Source organism: Gasterosteus aculeatus, chromosome 7 (genome assembly GCF_964276395.1).
Source record: "Gasterosteus aculeatus chromosome 7, fGasAcu3.hap1.1, whole genome shotgun sequence".
Classification (NCBI taxonomy): Eukaryota; Metazoa; Chordata; class Actinopteri; order Perciformes; family Gasterosteidae; genus Gasterosteus; species Gasterosteus aculeatus.
In genome coordinates this window covers 2,479,608-2,497,396 of record NC_135694.1, presented here as the reverse complement: position 1 = coordinate 2,497,396, position 17,789 = coordinate 2,479,608, and the positions used below count along the sequence as shown (strand labels likewise).

The window sequence follows — 17,789 nt, the reverse complement described above, 5'->3', positions numbered from 1 at the left end:
GTAATAATCTGGTTTATTATCTACGTCTCTCACTGCCTTCAAAACCTGTATTTTGCCTCTCTGTAAAAGTGTTGGTCCCCATTCCTAAATGATCATCATTGTCTCCCCAGTGAAGGACGAATGAAGCAATGGATCATCCAAACAACACTTACACAACTGAAGCTGTTATGCATCTTGTGTCTTTTTCTCGGTTCTCGGTTTGATTGATATTACCAGAGTTTATTAGTATTTATTTAGACGTCAAACCCTGTGATTGCAAAAGTTTCCAGTGATTTTCCAATTTTCTTTGGTCTAGGTTTTTAATACAAATTTGGAGAATTTGAAGCACAAAAATCAACAGGATTCATTCTTTTGGAATCATGAATGTTGTGGAATATTTTGCACAGACAATCGGTGAATAAGAATAAGGCTCCGAGTCAAATATGTCTTTCTCCGTTTATTTCCTCGCAAGGGAAAAAAGGTCAAAACAGCTACGTGCTCAGTAGACTGCAAAGAACCTTTCTCCTCTCACATTAGGGCCAGGCGGTTCTTATACCTACAGGTGGCCTTCAAACCAACTCGTTGTGTCTCTACAGCCAGGAGACGGGCATCTTGTCAGTGTGAGACACCCAGCTCAATTCTTTTTCACGTCCCCACCAGCCCAGCTCTTCATAACCTTGGTCGTACAAGGAAACACTTAGAAGGGTAAGTTACATGTTTTGCCATTACATGAACCTATGTACAGAATTACATTTCAATCCATCAACTGTTGAACCCATCAAGTGAAAGTACAATATTTTAAACAAGGTGTAGTACTAACATAATATAAGTGAATCATGCGAAACTTAAACTCTTTCTTACAGTACTTGAGTTACTTTTGTCATTTTAATGAAGCTCAATTCACAACAATTCCCCAAATACAATCATGTTTTGTTTCTGAAGTTCTTAAAGAACAGCACAATGAACACTGTGTTCCAGATGTTGTGTCATCATGTCAGAGGGATTACTCACACCGGAAAGACTTGAACCATGTTGTGTTGTCGCAACACTTTACAGTTATAGTTCCTTAATTATCGGCTCAATCTCTAATCCCGGAGGCAAGAAGGTCTGGAGACATGGTTTTGCTGAGTAATAATCTGGTTTATTATCTACATCTCTCACTGCCTTCCAAACCTGTATTTTGCCTCTCTGTAAAAGTGTTGGTCCCCATTCCTAAATGATCATCATCGTGTCCCCAGTGAAGGACGAATGAAGCAATGGATCATCCAAACAACACTTACACAACTGAAGCTGTCATGCATCTTGTGTCTTTTTCTCGGTTCTCGGTTTGATTGATATTACCAGAGTTTATTAGTATTTATTTAGACGTCAAACTCTGTGATTGCAAAAGTTTCCAGTGATTTTCCAATTTTCTTTGGTCTAGGTTTTTAATACAAATTTGGAGAATTTGAAGCACAAAAATCAACAGGATTCATTCTTTTGGAATCATGAATGTTGTGGAATATTTTGCACAGACAATCGGTGAATAAGAATAAGGCTCCGAGTCAAATATGTCTTTCTCCGTTTATTTCCTCGCAAGGGAAAAAAGGTCAAAACAGCTACGTGCTCAGTAGACTGCAAAGAACCTTTCTCCTCTCACATTAGGGCCAGGCGGTTCTTATACCTACAGGTGGCCTTCAAACCAACTCGTTGTGTCTCTACAGCCAGGAGACGGGCATCTTGTCAGTGTGAGACACCCAGCTCAATTCTTTTTCACGTCCAGACCAGCCCAGCCCTTTATTACCTTGGTCGTACAAGGAAACATTTAGAAGGGTAAGTTACATGTTTTGCCATTACATGAACCTATGTACAGAATTACATTTCAATCCATCAATTGTTGAACCCATCAAGTGAAAGTACAATATTTTAAACAAGGTGTAGTACTAACATAATATAAGTGACTCATGCGAAACTTAAACTCTTTCTTACAGTACTTGAGTTACTTTTGTCCTTTGAATGAAGCTCAATTCACAACAATTCCCAAATACAATCATGTTTTTTTTCTGAAGTTCTTAAAGAACAGCACAATGAACACTGTGTTCCAGATGTTGTGTCATCATGTCTGAGGGATTACTCACACCGGAAACAATTTAACCATGTTGTGTTGTCGCAACACTTTTAGGAATAGTCCCTTAATCATTGGCTCACTCTCTATTGCCGGAGGCATGAGGGCCTGGAGACATGGTTTTGGTGTGTAAAGCAATTTGGTTTATGTGGAGTAAAAGCGTGCTTCTGATACCCTCAATTGGAGTTGGAGCGGCACGGGGGGCGTTGAGGCTGTAGAGGTCATTTTTGGGTCATTGGATGAAAGGATGTAGGTCATCACTTATACTTGCATGAAACTTCCATTTTTTTGCTTGTTTCTTGGTCATATTGTAAACTAATAGTGGCCTAATAAAAAGGCTACCAAGACGGACAGTAAATTCTAGCCAATGTATAGGTTGGTGGTTTTTTAATATGAAGATTTTAATGATGATATTGTGTATTAATGTTGTGACCTACATTTATACTTATCAGTACATACTGTACTAGTACACCGGTAGTACAATACAATAAAAACTTCAATAATGAGTATCTGCACTGTACGTTTGCAGAGTGTTGTGTGACCGGTTTCTTTGTATTGAAAAAGTTCTTTAAAACAAGTTGGCATTTACTTCCTTGTCACTAGCAACAAAGAAGTAGGTCAGCTTGTTCAGATGAGTTGTTAAATCACAAAAATGTGCAGAGTAACACGATAATATTGAGCTGATCAGCCATAAACTGTACAGACAAAGACACATTATAATCACGTCTAATAATAATGTGGTAACTGCTTGGAAAGTAGGATTAGTACTAAGGTAGAAGCATTCATCTTTATACCAGGGACAACTGGATGTCAATATTTAGTATTTTTGCTAAATATCTTTTTGGTAGTCAATATCTGGTACTTCTTAACGCAAATTATTTATCGCAAGTGCTGAAATGAAATTTTTACAGTTAAAGTTATTCTGGTTCTTTTTTTTATTTTTCATTAAAAAAAATTCACAATTCAAACAAATAAATAAAGGCAGATAAAAAAATACATTCATACAAAAAAATCAAATACATTAAAATAATAACAAAATGAATTTCCCTGAAATGGGCACTTTACAAAATAACACGTCACACAGGCGCATCAGTGGACACTTTCCTCCACAGGACAGATGATCAACGGGGCGATGTTCTTCCCCTCGTCTGGAACACAGGGGTTGAAGTACGGGTTGAGGGGCTCGTTAAAGTCACACCCGCTGTAGGTGTAAATGTGGGTCTTTGCCTCTGCGTCGTAGAAGGACACCAAGCCTTCGTCGTAGTCCAGGAACACGCCCACTTTCTGGGGCGTTTCTTTGAGGCAGAGCTTGACGGAGGGGCCGGCGCAGGCATTGAGGCCGGCGCCTTTCCGCCGGCAGATGGCCCAGTATCCGCTGTCGGGACGCACCGCAATGGCTCCCTTCCTGTTGATGGACTCCCGGGCCACGCCGAGGTCCCAGTCTGTTTTGTTTCCAACCTGAAACAAACATAAGACCTACATCGTGAGTCACTGTAGGCTGATGGTGTTTGAATATACTACATGTTGAACTTGTAAGAACCGCAGGGTGCGTTATATTAGTTATACATTCAATTTAATTTGGTAAAGTGCACTGCTATGGCCTAAAGCTTGTTTCCTGTTTCTGAGCTCCTTACCTGAACAACCCAGTAGCGCCTTCCGGTAGCAAAGCTTTGTTTCCCCGAAACACAAACGCAGGAGTTAAACCGCCGAGGACTGTCCAGGACTAAATTATTCTTCTGGCTGCCGACGGCCACCTGTGGATCAAAATTATCAACGTTACTTTTACTGTCTTCATCATATCAGACGTTTGCCTAATTCCTACAATTGCTAACAAACTTTATTACTTTCTACTTTGAAATCTGCATGTCATGTTTTAGAGGAGAAGCACAATAATTAGTAAAGTTTCATCAAACAATACCTTCTTTCTGTCTGGAGACAGGACGAGCCAACCTGAAGCAGTCTCAGGGTCCAGAGTGACATCGACTGCAGAAAACAAAGAAGAAAAACCGTGAGCCACGTCATAAGAAGAGGAACTAATCAAGATCAAAGTAGCTTATTGAAATAAGCAGTAGACGTGTGGCTGTGAGCATACCTGCGTATTGATTCAGCCTGTCTACTTCTGCAAAAAGAGAAAAGAAAAAGTTGATTTTCATGCACTGGTCATTACAACAATCTTTGGCAGTTAAAGAGGAGATCATGTTTTTTTCTAAAAGACTACTGACCATCTTCAGACAGTTTGTCCGATAGATCCTGGCAGACGGCGATGAGCTCGGAGAAGGCTCTGGTCACCGCCCCCATGCAGTGATCAGAGTAGACCGCCACCTCGGACCACTCTCTGGTGGATGGGAGTGGACTTTGAGATGGGAAACTCTAAAATGGGGGAAAACGGTTTGACATGATTACGGTTGTTGAGACGTTGACTCTGCAAAGAGACGAGGACCTTCATGTATCTAACCTGCAGGAGGTGAACCGGGCTCTGACTTTGCTCCAGCTGGACCAGCTCGATGCCCCTCGCCTGAAGCTCTCTGATTTCTTGCTGCAGCTCCTGCAACAGCTCCGCGGCTCTCCTCTCGGCTTCTTGATGCTTCTGCTCCAGCTCTTCCACAAGCCTGGCCTGGTTCTTCTCAATGGCGGTTATGAGCAAGCTGCAGACCTTAGCACTGCCCTGGATCTCCCTCTCTGTGATTTTCTGTTCATTGACACAATGGAAACGTTTAGTTTTATGGATGACAAATAGACAAAGATCTTTAGTTAGAGCTTTTTTTTAACATGAACTTACTTTACTTAGATCCACAGAGTTATTGATCTGTTCCATCTTTCTGCGTCTGGCATGGATCATCTGTTTGATGCTGTTCTTTTTGTCCCTCAAAGAGGTCTACAAAAGGTTAAAAGAAAGTCTTTCAGTGTACAGTAATACCAGAAGTAAAGGGAGGGAGTGTATTAAAAGAGAATTTGAGAGTTCATGTGAAGACGATGGCTAAAAGAACAGGTGTCTCACCTTGACCCTGTTCCTCTCCTTCTCTATCGGTACTATGGTGTGGTGTTTGTGTTCCCTCTCTGTACATTTCACACAAACAGGCTTCTGGTCGCTCGTGCAGAACTTGGTCAGCGGCTTCCTGTGTTTTCCGCAGAGGTGAGTGGTGATGAAAGTGGCCGTATCCATCAGCTGGTGCTTCTGCAGCGCCGCATCCTTCTCGTGTGGCGTGAGGTGAAGTTCGCAATAAGACAGCAGGCAGGTTGGACACGACTTGACCGATGGGGACTTGTCTCCGCAGCAAACGTCACAGGGAACTTGGTCAGCCTCGCAAAGCGGGTTCAGGGAATTTTTCCTGCTTCCTGGCGGCGTCGCAAGGTTCGCACTTTCCTCTTGAGCCCTTTTGGTTTAAATAAAATTTTGTTAAATATCAACTTAGTTGTAATATTTGTGGTTCGACTTTGGGTTGCTTTAAAGCCGAGAGAGGAAGTAATTAATAACAAACCTTTTGTAAATCTCAATGATTTCAGCAAATCCACAGTTGATCTTCAGTGATGGTCGCTTTTTGAATTTCTCTTTGCACAAAGGACACTCGGGCTTTCTCTTAGTGTCCCAAAATCCCTCAATGCACTCCAGGCAAAAGTTGTGACCACATGGGATGGAGGTCGGGTGGGTGAAGATGTCCAGACAGATGCAGCACTTGAACTGCTCCTCTAACGGAACGGCGAGGGACATGTTTGCAACTGCAAAAAAACCCAAACTGAATTACTTAAAAATCCATATTTAAAATGTAAGATGTTTGCTTCCAAAAACAGATGTCAAAACAGGGATTGTTGGGCCATTTTCTAATTTAAAATTGCGCTTCAATTATAGTTTAAAAGTCCCTTAGCCCTCCCTTCCAGGGTTTAAAGACAAAGTTAGCAGTAAAAACCATTACATTGTTTCTAATACCTGTTCTCCAGATTATTCAACCAGTACATGCTGCACACTCCTCTTGCATCAATGTTCCCTAATGTTTATCATTTAACTAAATATCCATATAAATGGGTTTTGCATATGTAAGAAATGAAAGTTCATTCTAATTCAGTGAGTCCTGATTGAAGTATCGCGTCCTACCTGGATGGGTCGTCATGGCGAGTGTCCCGATCGTCCTCGTAGAATAAACGTACAGAGCAAGTGCAGCGCGGTTTAAATAAGCATCCACACTCCCCGTTTGCAGAGGGATTAGTCACACTTGTCTAATTACCGTTAAGCTCCTCCTCGCTCGATAGGAATTTCCACATGTTATTCAAATGTTCTGGTACATTTTGTACCTTTTGTTCCTCTAATTACTGGAGGTGAAGAAGTGGAGCTCGAGCAGGTACGACAGGGTTTGGCCTCAGCCGCTGCAAACCTAAACAAAGAACTTTAATTATTCCTCCGGCATGATAGTGATTCAACATCTGGTAAAACATGATCAATTATTGTCGGTGTGTGCAAACCAGCTGACAGAATGGGACAGGTTGAAATGTACCTTGAGCAGTCGTTGTGGACGTGCATGTGAGTGATGTGGGATTAAAAATACTTGATATTGTTCACACTTTACAACGTGCCTCGGGAAAGGTTTGTGCAATTCTGTGATCTTAACGTCATTCCAGAGATGTATCAGTATGAAGATTAAAAAAGTCTAAAAATGTAGAAACGCCATCTTCAAAACCTCATTGACCAACAAAATGATCTAACACTGGATAAAATAGTTTCTGTTGAAACTTTTTGAGATAAAGTTAGAAAACCTTTGTGTTATTTTAACATATGTAAACCTGTGGCCATATAAACACATTTACAGCCATTTAGTGTTGAACTATATTATATTGTAGGCTGAATCAAACAAAATCAACAAATTTCCCCCTCATCCATATCACAGACACACACGCGCACAAACACACACACACATATTTTTGGATTGAAGAACTGCAGAAACTTTGCTTAACGCACACTGTACAAAAAAATATTATTTTGTGTGAAGTAAAAATTTTGGTACTTCTAAGCCTAAAGCACTCGCATGATGGTCACAAGAATCGCCTGTGAAACATTTCTCTCTCTCTATTCCGGCCTGTTTTTTCTACATCTTATTTTTTACATCCATACATGCGCACATTTAGTTGTCGTCATAATAATTAGTCCCGTTTGCTGCCACTCAACATGTAAATGCCAGTAACTGACCTAGATATGGTTTTTAATTACGGTACGGTAACAACATAATGTGATGACAAAGAGAGAAAGTGACCTATTAACACATTCAATCTAACGAGGATGAGCTACTTAGTAAGTACTTGTGGGTCAGCTGCTGCTTTTCCCCATCCTGTTTGCTTGTATCTTCCTTTTCCCCCTGTGTGTTTGTCTGTGCATTTTGTCCTCACCTGCAAGAGGCGTGGCCATTCATCCTGCTCCACATTCCACGATTCACCCCTGCAGTACTTAGACCCGGGCTGTTCACCTCTCCAGCGGCAGATCGTTACGTACTCCCATGTGGTAACTTGGCTCCGTATCCCGGCCGTGTGGTCTAGCTAACTGTTGTCTCTGTGGGTCAGTGTGGGGAGGAGGCAGAGTTCGGGCCGGCTGCTTTGTGGGGGTTTTGTTTTTTAAAAAGCCTGCTGACATCCCTCTTCATTCTGGAGAGTGTCGTCACTGGGGAGGGGGGCGTGGGAGGAAAGGGTTATACAAAGACACGAGCCCCTTATGGACTGGGAGAGAGAGGAATGGGGGTCTTGGCTTGTTTGGTGGACCTTTCGGTGATGGAGTCAGAACTGTCGCATTGTCTATCAAATCTACAGGAGAACTCAATCTGCCAGTCGGAGGTGGGTTGTGGGGGGGGGGGGGTTGGCTTGTAGTCTGTGATTTGTCTGAGACCTTTCCAGACAGAAGCAGCATTATTATCTGAAAGATGATGTTACAGCTTCTCAGACTACATTCGTTAAGTGTGTATCACTGCCTTGCTAAACCTGTATTTTGCCTCTGTGTAAATGTCTTTGTCCCCATCCCTAAATGATCATCATTGTCTCCCCAGTGAAGGACCAATGAAGCAATGGATCATCCAAACAACACTTACACAACTGAAGCTGTCATGCATCTGTCATGTGTCTTGTCATAATTTCTTGGTTTCATTGATTGTACCAGAAGTTATTACTATTTATTTTAGATACAGTACTTTAGTTACTTTTGTCATTTTAATGAAGCTCAATTCACAACAATTCCCCAAATACAATCATGTTTTGTTTCTGAAGTTTTTAAAGAACAGCACAATGAACACTGTGTTCCAGATGTTGTGTCATCATGTCAGAGGGATTACTCACACCGGAAAGACTTTAACCATGTTGTGTTGTCGCAACACTTTACAGTTATAGTTCCTTAATTATCGGCTCAATCTCTAATCCCGGAGGCAAGAAGGTCTGGAGACATGGTTTTGCTGAGTAATAATCTGGTTTATTATCTACGTCTCTCACTGCCTTCAAAACCTGTATTTTGCCTCTCTGTAAAAGTGTTGGTCCCCATTCCTAAATGATCATCATTGTCTCCCCAGTGAAGGACGAATGAAGCAATGGATCATCCAAACAACACTTACACAACTGAAGCTGTCATGCATCTTGTGTCTTTTTCTCGGTTCTCGGTTTGATTGATATTACCAGAGTTTATTAGTATTTATTTAGACGTCAAACCCTGTGATTGCAAAAGTTTCCAGTGATTTTCCAATTTTCTTTGGTCTAGGTTTTTAATACAAATTTGGAGAATTTGAAGCACAAAAATCAACAGGATTCATTCTTTTGGAATCATGAATGTTGTGGAATATTTTGCACAGACAATCGGTGAATAAGAATAAGGCTCCGAGTCAAATATGTCTTTCTCCGTTTATTTCCTCGCAAGGGAAAAAAGGTCAAAACAGCTACGTGCTCAGTAGACTGCAAAGAACCTTTCTCCTCTCACATTAGGGCCAGGCGGTTCTTATACCTACAGGTGGCCTTCAAACCAACTCGTTGTGTCTCTACAGCCAGGAGACGGGCATCTTGTCAGTGTGAGACACCCAGCTCAATTCTTTTTCACGTCCCCACCAGCCCAGCCCTTTATAACCTTGGTCGTACAAGGAAACACTTAGAAGGGTAAGTTACATGTTTTGCCATTACATGAACCTATGTACAGAATTACATTTCAATCCATCAACTGTTGAACCCATCAAGTGAAAGTACAATATTTTAAACAAGGTGTAGTACTAACATAATATAAGTGAATCATGCGAAACTTAAACTCTTTCTTACAGTACTTGAGTTACTTTTGTCATTTTAATGAAGCTCAATTCACAACAATTCCCCAAATACAATCATGTTTTGTTTCTGAAGTTCTTAAAGAACAGCACAATGAACACTGTGTTCCAGATGTTGTGTCATCATGTCAGAGGGATTACTCACACCGGAAAGACTTGAACCATGTTGTGTTGTCGCAACACTTTTAGGAATAGTCCCTTTATCATTGGCTCACTCTCTATTGCCGGAGGCATGAGGGCCTGGAGACATGGTTTTGGTGTGTAAAGCAATTTGGTTTATGTGGAGTAAAAGCGTGCTTCTGATACCCTCAATTGGAGTTGGAGCGGCACGGGGGGCGTTGAGGCTGTAGAGGTCATTTTTGGGTCATTGGATGAAAGGATGTAGGTCATCACTTATACTTGCATGAAACTTCCATTTTTTTGCTTGTTTCTTGGTCATATTGTAAACTAATAGTGGCCTAATAAAAAGGCTACCAAGACGTACAGTATATTATAGCCAATGTATAGGTTGGTGTTTTTTTAGTATGAAGATTTTAATGATGATATTGTGTATTAATGTTGTGACCTACATTTATACTTATCAGTACATACTGTACTAGTACACCGGTAGTACAATACAATAAAAACTTCAATAATGAGTATCTGCACTGTACGTTTGCAGAGTGTTGTGTGACCGGTTTCTTTGTATTGAAAATGTTCTTTAAAACAAGTTGGCATTTACTTCCTTGTCACTAGCAACAAAGAAGTAGGTCAGCTTGTTCAGATGAGTTGTTAAATCACAAAAATGTGCAGAGTAACACGATAATATTGAGCTGATCAGCCATAAACTGTACAGACAAAGACACATTATAATCACGTCTAATAATAATGTGGTAACTGCTTGGAAAGTAGGATTAGTACTAAGGTAGAAGCATTCATCTTTATACCAGGGACAACTGGATGTCAATATTTAGTATTTTTGCTAAATATCTTTTTGGTAGTCAATATCTGGTACTTCTTAACGCAAATTATTTATCGCAAGTGCTGAAATGAAATTTTTACAGTTAAAGTTATTCTGGTTCTTTTTTTTATTTTTCATTAAAAAAAATTCACAATTCAAACAAATAAATAAAGGCAGATAAAAAAATACATTCATACAAAAAAATCAAATACATTAAAATAATAACAAAATGAATTTCCCTGAAATGGGCACTTTACAAAATAACACGTCACACAGGCGCATCAGTGGACACTTTCCTCCACAGGACAGATGATCAACGGGGCGATGTTCTTCCCCTCGTCTGGAACACAGGGGTTGAAGTACGGGTTGAGGGGCTCGTTAAAGTCACACCCGCTGTAGGTGTAAATGTGGGTCTTTGCCTCTGCGTCGTAGAAGGACACCAAGCCTTCGTCGTAGTCCAGGAACACGCCCACTTTCTGGGGCGTTTCTTTGAGGCAGAGCTTGACGGAGGGGCCGGCGCAGGCATTGAGGCCGGCGCCTTTCCGCCGGCAGATGGCCCAGTATCCGCTGTCGGGACGCACCGCAATGGCTCCCTTCCTGTTGATGGACTCCCGGGCCACGCCGAGGTCCCAGTCTGTTTTGTTTCCAACCTGAAACAAACATAAGATCTACATCGTGAGTCACTGTAGGCTGATGGTGTTTGAATATACTACATGTTGAACTTGTAAGAACCGCAGGGTGCGTTATATTAGTTATACATTCAATTTAATTTGGTAAAGTGCACTGCTATGGCCTAAAGCGTGTTTCCTGTTTCTGAGCTCCTTACCTGAACAACCCAGTAGCGCCTTCCGGTAGCAAAGCTTTGTTTCCCCGAAACACAAACGCAGGAGTTAAACCGCCGAGGACTGTCCAGGACTAAATTATTCTTCTGGCTGCCGACGGCCACCTGTGGATCAAAATTATCAACGTTACTTTTACTGTCTTCATCATATCAGACGTTTGCCTAATTCCTACAATTGCTAACAAACTTTATTACTTTCTACTTTGAAATCTGCATGTCATGTTTTAGAGGAGAAGCACAATAATTAGTAAAGTTTCATCAAACAATACCTTCTTTCTGTCTGGAGACAGGACGAGCCAACCTGAAGCAGTCTCAGGGTCCAGAGTGACATCGACTGCAGAAAACAAAGAAGAAAAACCGTGAGCCACGTCATAAGAAGAGGAACTAATCAAGATCAAAGTAGCTTATTGAAATAAGCAGTAGACGTGTGGCTGTGAGCATACCTGCGTATTGATTCAGCCTGTCTACTTCTGCAAAAAGAGAAAAGAAAAAGTTGATTTTCATGCACTGGTCATTACAACATTCTTTGGCAGTTAAAGAGGAGATCATGTTTTTTTCTAAAAGACTACTGACCATCTTCAGACAGTTTGTCCGATAGATCCTGGCAGACGGCGATGAGCTCGGAGAAGGCTCTGGTCACCGCCCCCATGCAGTGATCAGAGTAGACCGCCACCTCGGACCACTCTCTGGTGGATGGGAGTGGACTTTGAGATGGGAAACTCTAAAATGGGGGAAAACGGTTTGACATGATTACGGTTGTTGACACGTTGACTCTGCAAAGAGACGAGGACCTTCATGTATCTAACCTGCAGGAGGTGAACCGGGCTCTGACTTTGCTCCAGCTGCACCAGCTCGATGCCCCTCGCCTGAAGCTCTCTGATTTCTTGCTGCAGCTCCTGCAACAGCTCCGCGGCTCTCCTCTCGGCTTCTTGATGCTTCTGCTCCAGCTCTTCCACAAGCCTGGCCTGGTTCTTCTCAATGGCGGTTATGAGCAAGCTGCAGACCTTAGCACTGCCCTGGATCTCCCTCTCTGTGATTTTCTGTTCATTGACACAATGGAAACATTTAGTTTTATGGATGACAAATAGACAAAGATCTTTAGTTAGAGCTTTTTTTTAAAATGAACTTACTTTACTTAGATCCACAGAGTTATTGATCTGTTCCATCTTTCTGCGTCTGGCATGGATCATCTGTTTGATGCTGGTCTTTTTGTCCCTCAAAGAGGTCTACAAAAGGTTAAAAGAAAGTCTTTCAGTGTACAGTAATACCAGAAGTAAAGGGAGGGAGTGTATTAAAAGAGAATTTGAGAGTTCATGTGAAGACGATGGCTAAAAGAACAGGTGTCTCACCTTGACCCTGTTCCTCTCCTTCTCTATCGGTACTATGGTGTGGTGTTTGTGTTCCCTCTCTGTACATTTCACACAAACAGGCTTCTGGTCGCTCGTGCAGAACTTGGTCAGCGGCTTCCTGTGTTTTCCGCAGAGGTGAGTTGTGATGAAAGTGGCCGTATCCATCAGCTGGTGCTTCTGCAGCGCCGCATCCTTCTCGTGTGGCGTGAGGTGAAGTTCGCAATAAGACAGTAGGCAGGTTGGACACGACTTGACCGATGGGGACTTGTCTCCGCAGCAAACGTCACAGGGAACTTGGTCAGCCTCGCAAAGCGGGTTCAGGGAATTTTTCCTGCTTCCTGGCGGCGTCGCAAGGTTCGCACTTTCCTCTTGAGCCCTTTTGGTTTAAATAAAATTTTGTTAAATATCAACTTAGTTGTAATATTTTTTGGTTTGACTTTGGGTTGCTTTAAAGCCGAGAGAGGAAGTAATTAATAACAAACCTTTTATAAATCTCAATGATTTCAGCAAATCCACAGTTGATCTTCAGTGGTGGTCGCTTTTTGAATTTCTCTTTGCACAGAGGACACTCAGGCTTTCTCTTAGTGTCCCAAAATCCCTCAATGCACTCCAGGCAAAAGTTGTGACCACATGGGATGGAGGTCGGGTGGGTGAAGATGTCCAGGCAGATGCAGCACTTGAACTGCTCCTCTAACGGAACGGCGAGGGACATGTTTGCAACTGCAAAAAAACCCAAACTGAATTACTTAAAAATCCATATTTAAAATTTGAGATGTTTGCTTCCAAAAACAGATGTCAAAACAGGGATTGTTGGGCCATTTTCTAATTTAAAATTGCGCTTCAATTATAGTTTAAAAGTCCCTTAGCCCTCTCTTCCAGGGTTTAAAGACAAAGTTAGCAGTAAAAACCATTAAATTGTTTCTAATACCTGTTCTCCAGATTATTCAACCAGTACATGCTGCACACATCTCTTGCATTAATGTTCCCTCCTTTTTATCATTTAACCAAATATCCATATAAATGGGTTTTGCATGTGTAAGAAATGAAAGTTCATTCTAATTCAGTGTCTCCTGATTGAAGTATCGCGTCCTACCTGGATGGGTCGTCATGGCGAGTGTCCCGATCGTCCTCGTAGAATAAACGTACAGAGCAAGTGCAGCGCGGTTTAAATAAGCATCCACACTCCCTGTTTGCAGAGGGATTAGTCACACTTGTCTAATTACCGCTTAGCTCCTCCTCGCTCGATAGGAATTTCCCCGTATTAAATGTTCTGGTACATTTTGTACCTTTTGTTCCTCTAATTACTGGAGGTGAAGAAGAGGAGCTCGAGCAGGTACGACAGGGTTTGGCCTCAGCCGCTGCAAACCTAAACAAAGAACTTTAATTATTCTTCCGGCATGACAGTGATTCAGCATCTGGCAAAACATGATCAATTATTGTCGGTGTGTGCAAACCAGCTGACAGAATGGGACAGGTTGAAATGTACCTTGAGCAGTCGTTGTGGACGTGCATGTGAGTGATGTGGGATTAAAAATACTTGATATTGTTCACACTTTACAACGTGCCTCGGGAAAGGTTTGTGCAATTCTGTGATCTTAACGTCATTCCAGAGATGTATCAGTATGAAGTTTAAAAAAGTCTAAAAATGTAGAAACGCCATCTTCAAAACCTCATTGACCAACAAAATGATCTAACACTGGATAAAATAGTTTCTGTTGAAACTTTTTGAGATAAAGTTAGAAAACCTTTGTGTTATTTTAACATATGTAAACCTGTGGCCATATAAACACATTTACAGCCATTTAGTGTTGAACTATATTATATTGTAGGCTGAATCAAACAAAATCAACAAATTTCCCCCTCATCCATATCACAGACACACACACGCACAAACACACACACACATATTTTTGGATTGAAGAATTGCAGAAACTTTGCTTGACGCACACTGTACAAAAAAATATTATTTTGTGTGAAGTAAAAATTTTAGTACTTCTAAGCCTAAAGCACTCGCATGATGGTTCACCAGAATCGCCTGTGAAACATTTCTCTCTCTCTATTCCGGCCTGTTTTTTCTACATCTTATTTTTTACATCCATACATGCGCACATTTAGTTGTCGTCATAATAATTAGTCCCGTTTGCTGCCACTCAACATGTAAATGCCAGTAACTGACCTAGATATGGTTTTTAATTACGGTACGGTAACAACATAATGTGATGACAAAGAGAGGAAGTGACCTATTAACACATTCAATCTAACGAGGATGAGCTACTTAGTAAGTACTTGTGGGTCAGCTGCTGCTTTTCCCCATCCTGTTTGCTTGTATCTTCCTTTTCCCCCTGTGTGTTTGTCTGTGCATTTTGTCCTCACCTGCAAGAGGCGTGGCCATTCATCCTGCTCCACATTCCACGATTCACCCCTGCAGTACTTAGACCCGGGCTGTTCACCTCTCCAGCGGCAGATCGTTACGTACTCCCATGTGGTAACTTGGCTCCGTATCCCGGCCGTGTGGTCTAGCTAACTGTTGTCTCTGTGGGTCAGTGTGAGGAGGAGGCAGAGTTCGGGCCGGCTGCTTTGTGGGGGTTTTGTTTTTTAAAAAGCCTGCTGACATCCCTCTTCATTCTGGAGAGTGTCGTCACTGGGGAGGGGCGCGTGGGAGGAAAGGGTTATACAAAGACATGAGCCCCTTATGGACTGGGAGAGAGAGGAATGGGGGTCTTGGCTTGGTTGGTGGACCTTTCGGTGATGGAGTCAGGACTGTCGCATTGTCTATCAAATCTACAGGAGAACTCAATCTGCCAGTCGGAGGTGGGTTGTGGGGGGGGGGGGGGGGGGGGGTTGGCTTGTAGTCTGTGATTTGTCTGAGACCTTTCCAGACAGAAGCAGCATTATTATCTGAAAGATGATGTTACAGCTTCTCAGACTACATTCGTTAAGTGTGTATCACTGCCTTGCTAAACCTGTATTTTGCCTCTGTGTAAATGTCTTTGTCCCCATCCCTAAATGATCATCATTGTCTCCCCAGTGAAGGACCAATGAAGCAATGGATCATCCAAACAACACTTACACAACTGAAGCTGTCATGCATCTGTCATGTGTCTTGTCATAATTTCTTGGTTTCATTGATTGTACCAGAAGTTATTACTATTTATTTTAGATACAGTACTTTAGTTACTTTTGTCATTTTAATGAAGCTCAATTCACAACAATTCCCCAAATACAATCATGTTTTGTTTCTGAAGTTCTTAAAGAACAGCACAATGAACACTGTGTTCCAGATGTTGTGTCATCATGTCAGAGGGATTACTCACACCGGAAAGACTTTAACCATGTTGTGTTGTCGCAACATTTTACAGTTATAGTTCCTTAATTATCGGCTCAATCTCTAATCCCGGAGGCAAGAAGGTCTGGAGACATGGTTTTGCTGAGTAATAATCTGGTTTATTATCTACGTCTCTCACTGCCTTCAAAACCTGTATTTTGCCTCTCTGTAAAAGTGTTGGTCCCCATTCCTAAATGATCATCATCGTGTCCCCAGTGAAGGACGAATGAAGCAATGGATCATCCAAACAACACTTACACAACTGAAGCTGTCATGCATCTTGTGTCTTTTTCTCGGTTCTCGGTTTGATTGATATTACCAGAGTTTATTAGTATTTATTTAGATGTCAAACCCTGTGATTGCAAAAGTTTCCAGTGATTTTCCAATTTTCTTTGGTCTAGGTTTTTAATACAAATTTGGAGAATTTGAAGCACATAAATCAACAGGATTCATTCTTTTGGAATCATGAATGTTGTGGAATATTTTGCACAGACAATCGGTGAATAAGAATAAGGCTCCGAGTCAAATATGTCTTTCTCCGTTTATTTCCTCGCAAGGGAAAAAAGGTCAAAACAGCTACGTGCTCAGTAGACTGCAAAGAACCTTTCTCCTCTCACATTAGGGCCAGGCGGTTCTTATACCTACAGGTGGCCTTCAAACCAACTCGTTGTGTCTCTACAGCCAGGAGACGGGCATCTTGTCAGTGTGAGACACCCAGCTCAATTCTTTTTCACGTCCAGACCAGCCCAGCCCTTTATTACCTTGGTCGTACAAGGAAACATTTAGAAGGGTAAGTTACATGTTTTGCCATTACATGAACCTATGTACAGAATTACATTTCAATCCATCAACTGTTGAACCCATCAAGTGAAAGTACAATATTTTGAACATAATATAAGTGAATCATGCGAAACTTAAACTCTTTCTTACAGTACTTGAGTTACTTTTGTCCTTTGAATGAAGCTCAATTCACAACAATTCCCAAATACAATCATGTTTTTTTTCTGAAGTTCTTAAAGAACAGCACAATGAACACTGTGTTCCAGATGTTGTGTCATCATGTCTGAGGGATTACTCACACCGGAAACAATTTAACCATGTTGTGTTGTCGCAACACTTTTAGGAATAGTCCCTTTATCATTGGCTCACTCTCTATTGCCGGAGGCATGAGGGCCTGGAGACATGGTTTTGGTGTGTAAAGCAATTTGGTTTATGTGGAGTAAAAGCGTGCTTCTGATACCCTCAATTGGAGTTGGAGCGGCACGGGGGGCGTTGAGGCTGTAGAGGTCATTTTTGGGTCATTGGATGAAAGGATGTAGGTCATCACTTATACTTGCATGAAACTTCCATTTTTTTGCTTGTTTCTTGGTCATATTGTAAACTAATAGTGGCCTAATAAAAAGGCTACCAAGACGTACAGTATATTATAGCCAATGTATAGGTTGGTGTTTTTTTAGTATGAAGATTTTAATGATGATATTGTGTATTAATGTTGTGACCTACATTTATACTTATCAGTACATACTGTACTAGTACACCGGTAGTACAATACAATAAAAACTTCAATAATGAGTATCTGCACTGTACGTTTGCAGAGTGTTGTGTGACCGGTTTCTTTGTATTGAAAAAGTTCTTTAAAACAAGTTGGCATTTACTTCCTTGTCACTAGCAACAAAGAAGTAGGTCAGCTTGTTCAGATGAGTTGTTAAATCACAAAAATGTGCAGAGTAACACGATAATATTGAGCTGATCAGCCATAAACTGTACAGACAAAGACACATTATAATCACGTCTAATAATAATGTGGTAACTGCTTGGAAAGTAGGATTAGTACTAAGGTAGAAGCATTCATCTTTATACCAGGGACAACTGGATGTCAATATTTAGTATTTTTGCTAAATATCTTTTTGGTAGTCAATATCTGGTACTTCTTAACGCAAATTATTTATCGCAAGTGCTGAAATGAAATTTTTACAGTTAAAG

General features: G+C 41.3%; 2 protein-coding genes across 2 annotated transcripts; both read right to left on the bottom strand.

Annotated features, from left to right (window-relative positions):
- Positions 1-2,463: 2,463 nt before the first annotated feature.
- LOC120822398 (E3 ubiquitin-protein ligase TRIM39) lies at positions 2,464-6,299 on the bottom strand. The gene is made up of 10 exons (XM_040182062.2): positions 6,174-6,299; positions 5,563-5,800; positions 5,082-5,457; positions 4,863-4,958; positions 4,539-4,772; positions 4,306-4,453; positions 4,176-4,202; positions 4,002-4,066; positions 3,718-3,837; positions 2,464-3,541 (listed from the first exon to the last, which is right to left on the bottom strand). The coding sequence occupies exons 1-10, from the start codon at positions 6,187-6,189 to the stop codon at positions 3,173-3,175; spliced, it is 1,689 nt and encodes a 562-aa protein (XP_040037996.2). The 5' UTR covers positions 6,190-6,299; the 3' UTR covers positions 2,464-3,172.
- Positions 6,300-10,394: 4,095 nt separating this feature from the next.
- LOC120813197 (E3 ubiquitin-protein ligase TRIM39-like) lies at positions 10,395-13,668 on the bottom strand. Its single transcript, XM_040169280.2, has 10 exons — positions 13,575-13,668; positions 12,964-13,201; positions 12,482-12,857; positions 12,263-12,358; positions 11,939-12,172; positions 11,706-11,853; positions 11,576-11,602; positions 11,402-11,466; positions 11,118-11,237; positions 10,395-10,941 (listed from the first exon to the last, which is right to left on the bottom strand). The coding sequence occupies exons 1-10, from the start codon at positions 13,588-13,590 to the stop codon at positions 10,573-10,575; spliced, it is 1,689 nt and encodes a 562-aa protein (XP_040025214.2). The 5' UTR covers positions 13,591-13,668; the 3' UTR covers positions 10,395-10,572.
- Positions 13,669-17,789: the final 4,121 nt, after the last annotated feature.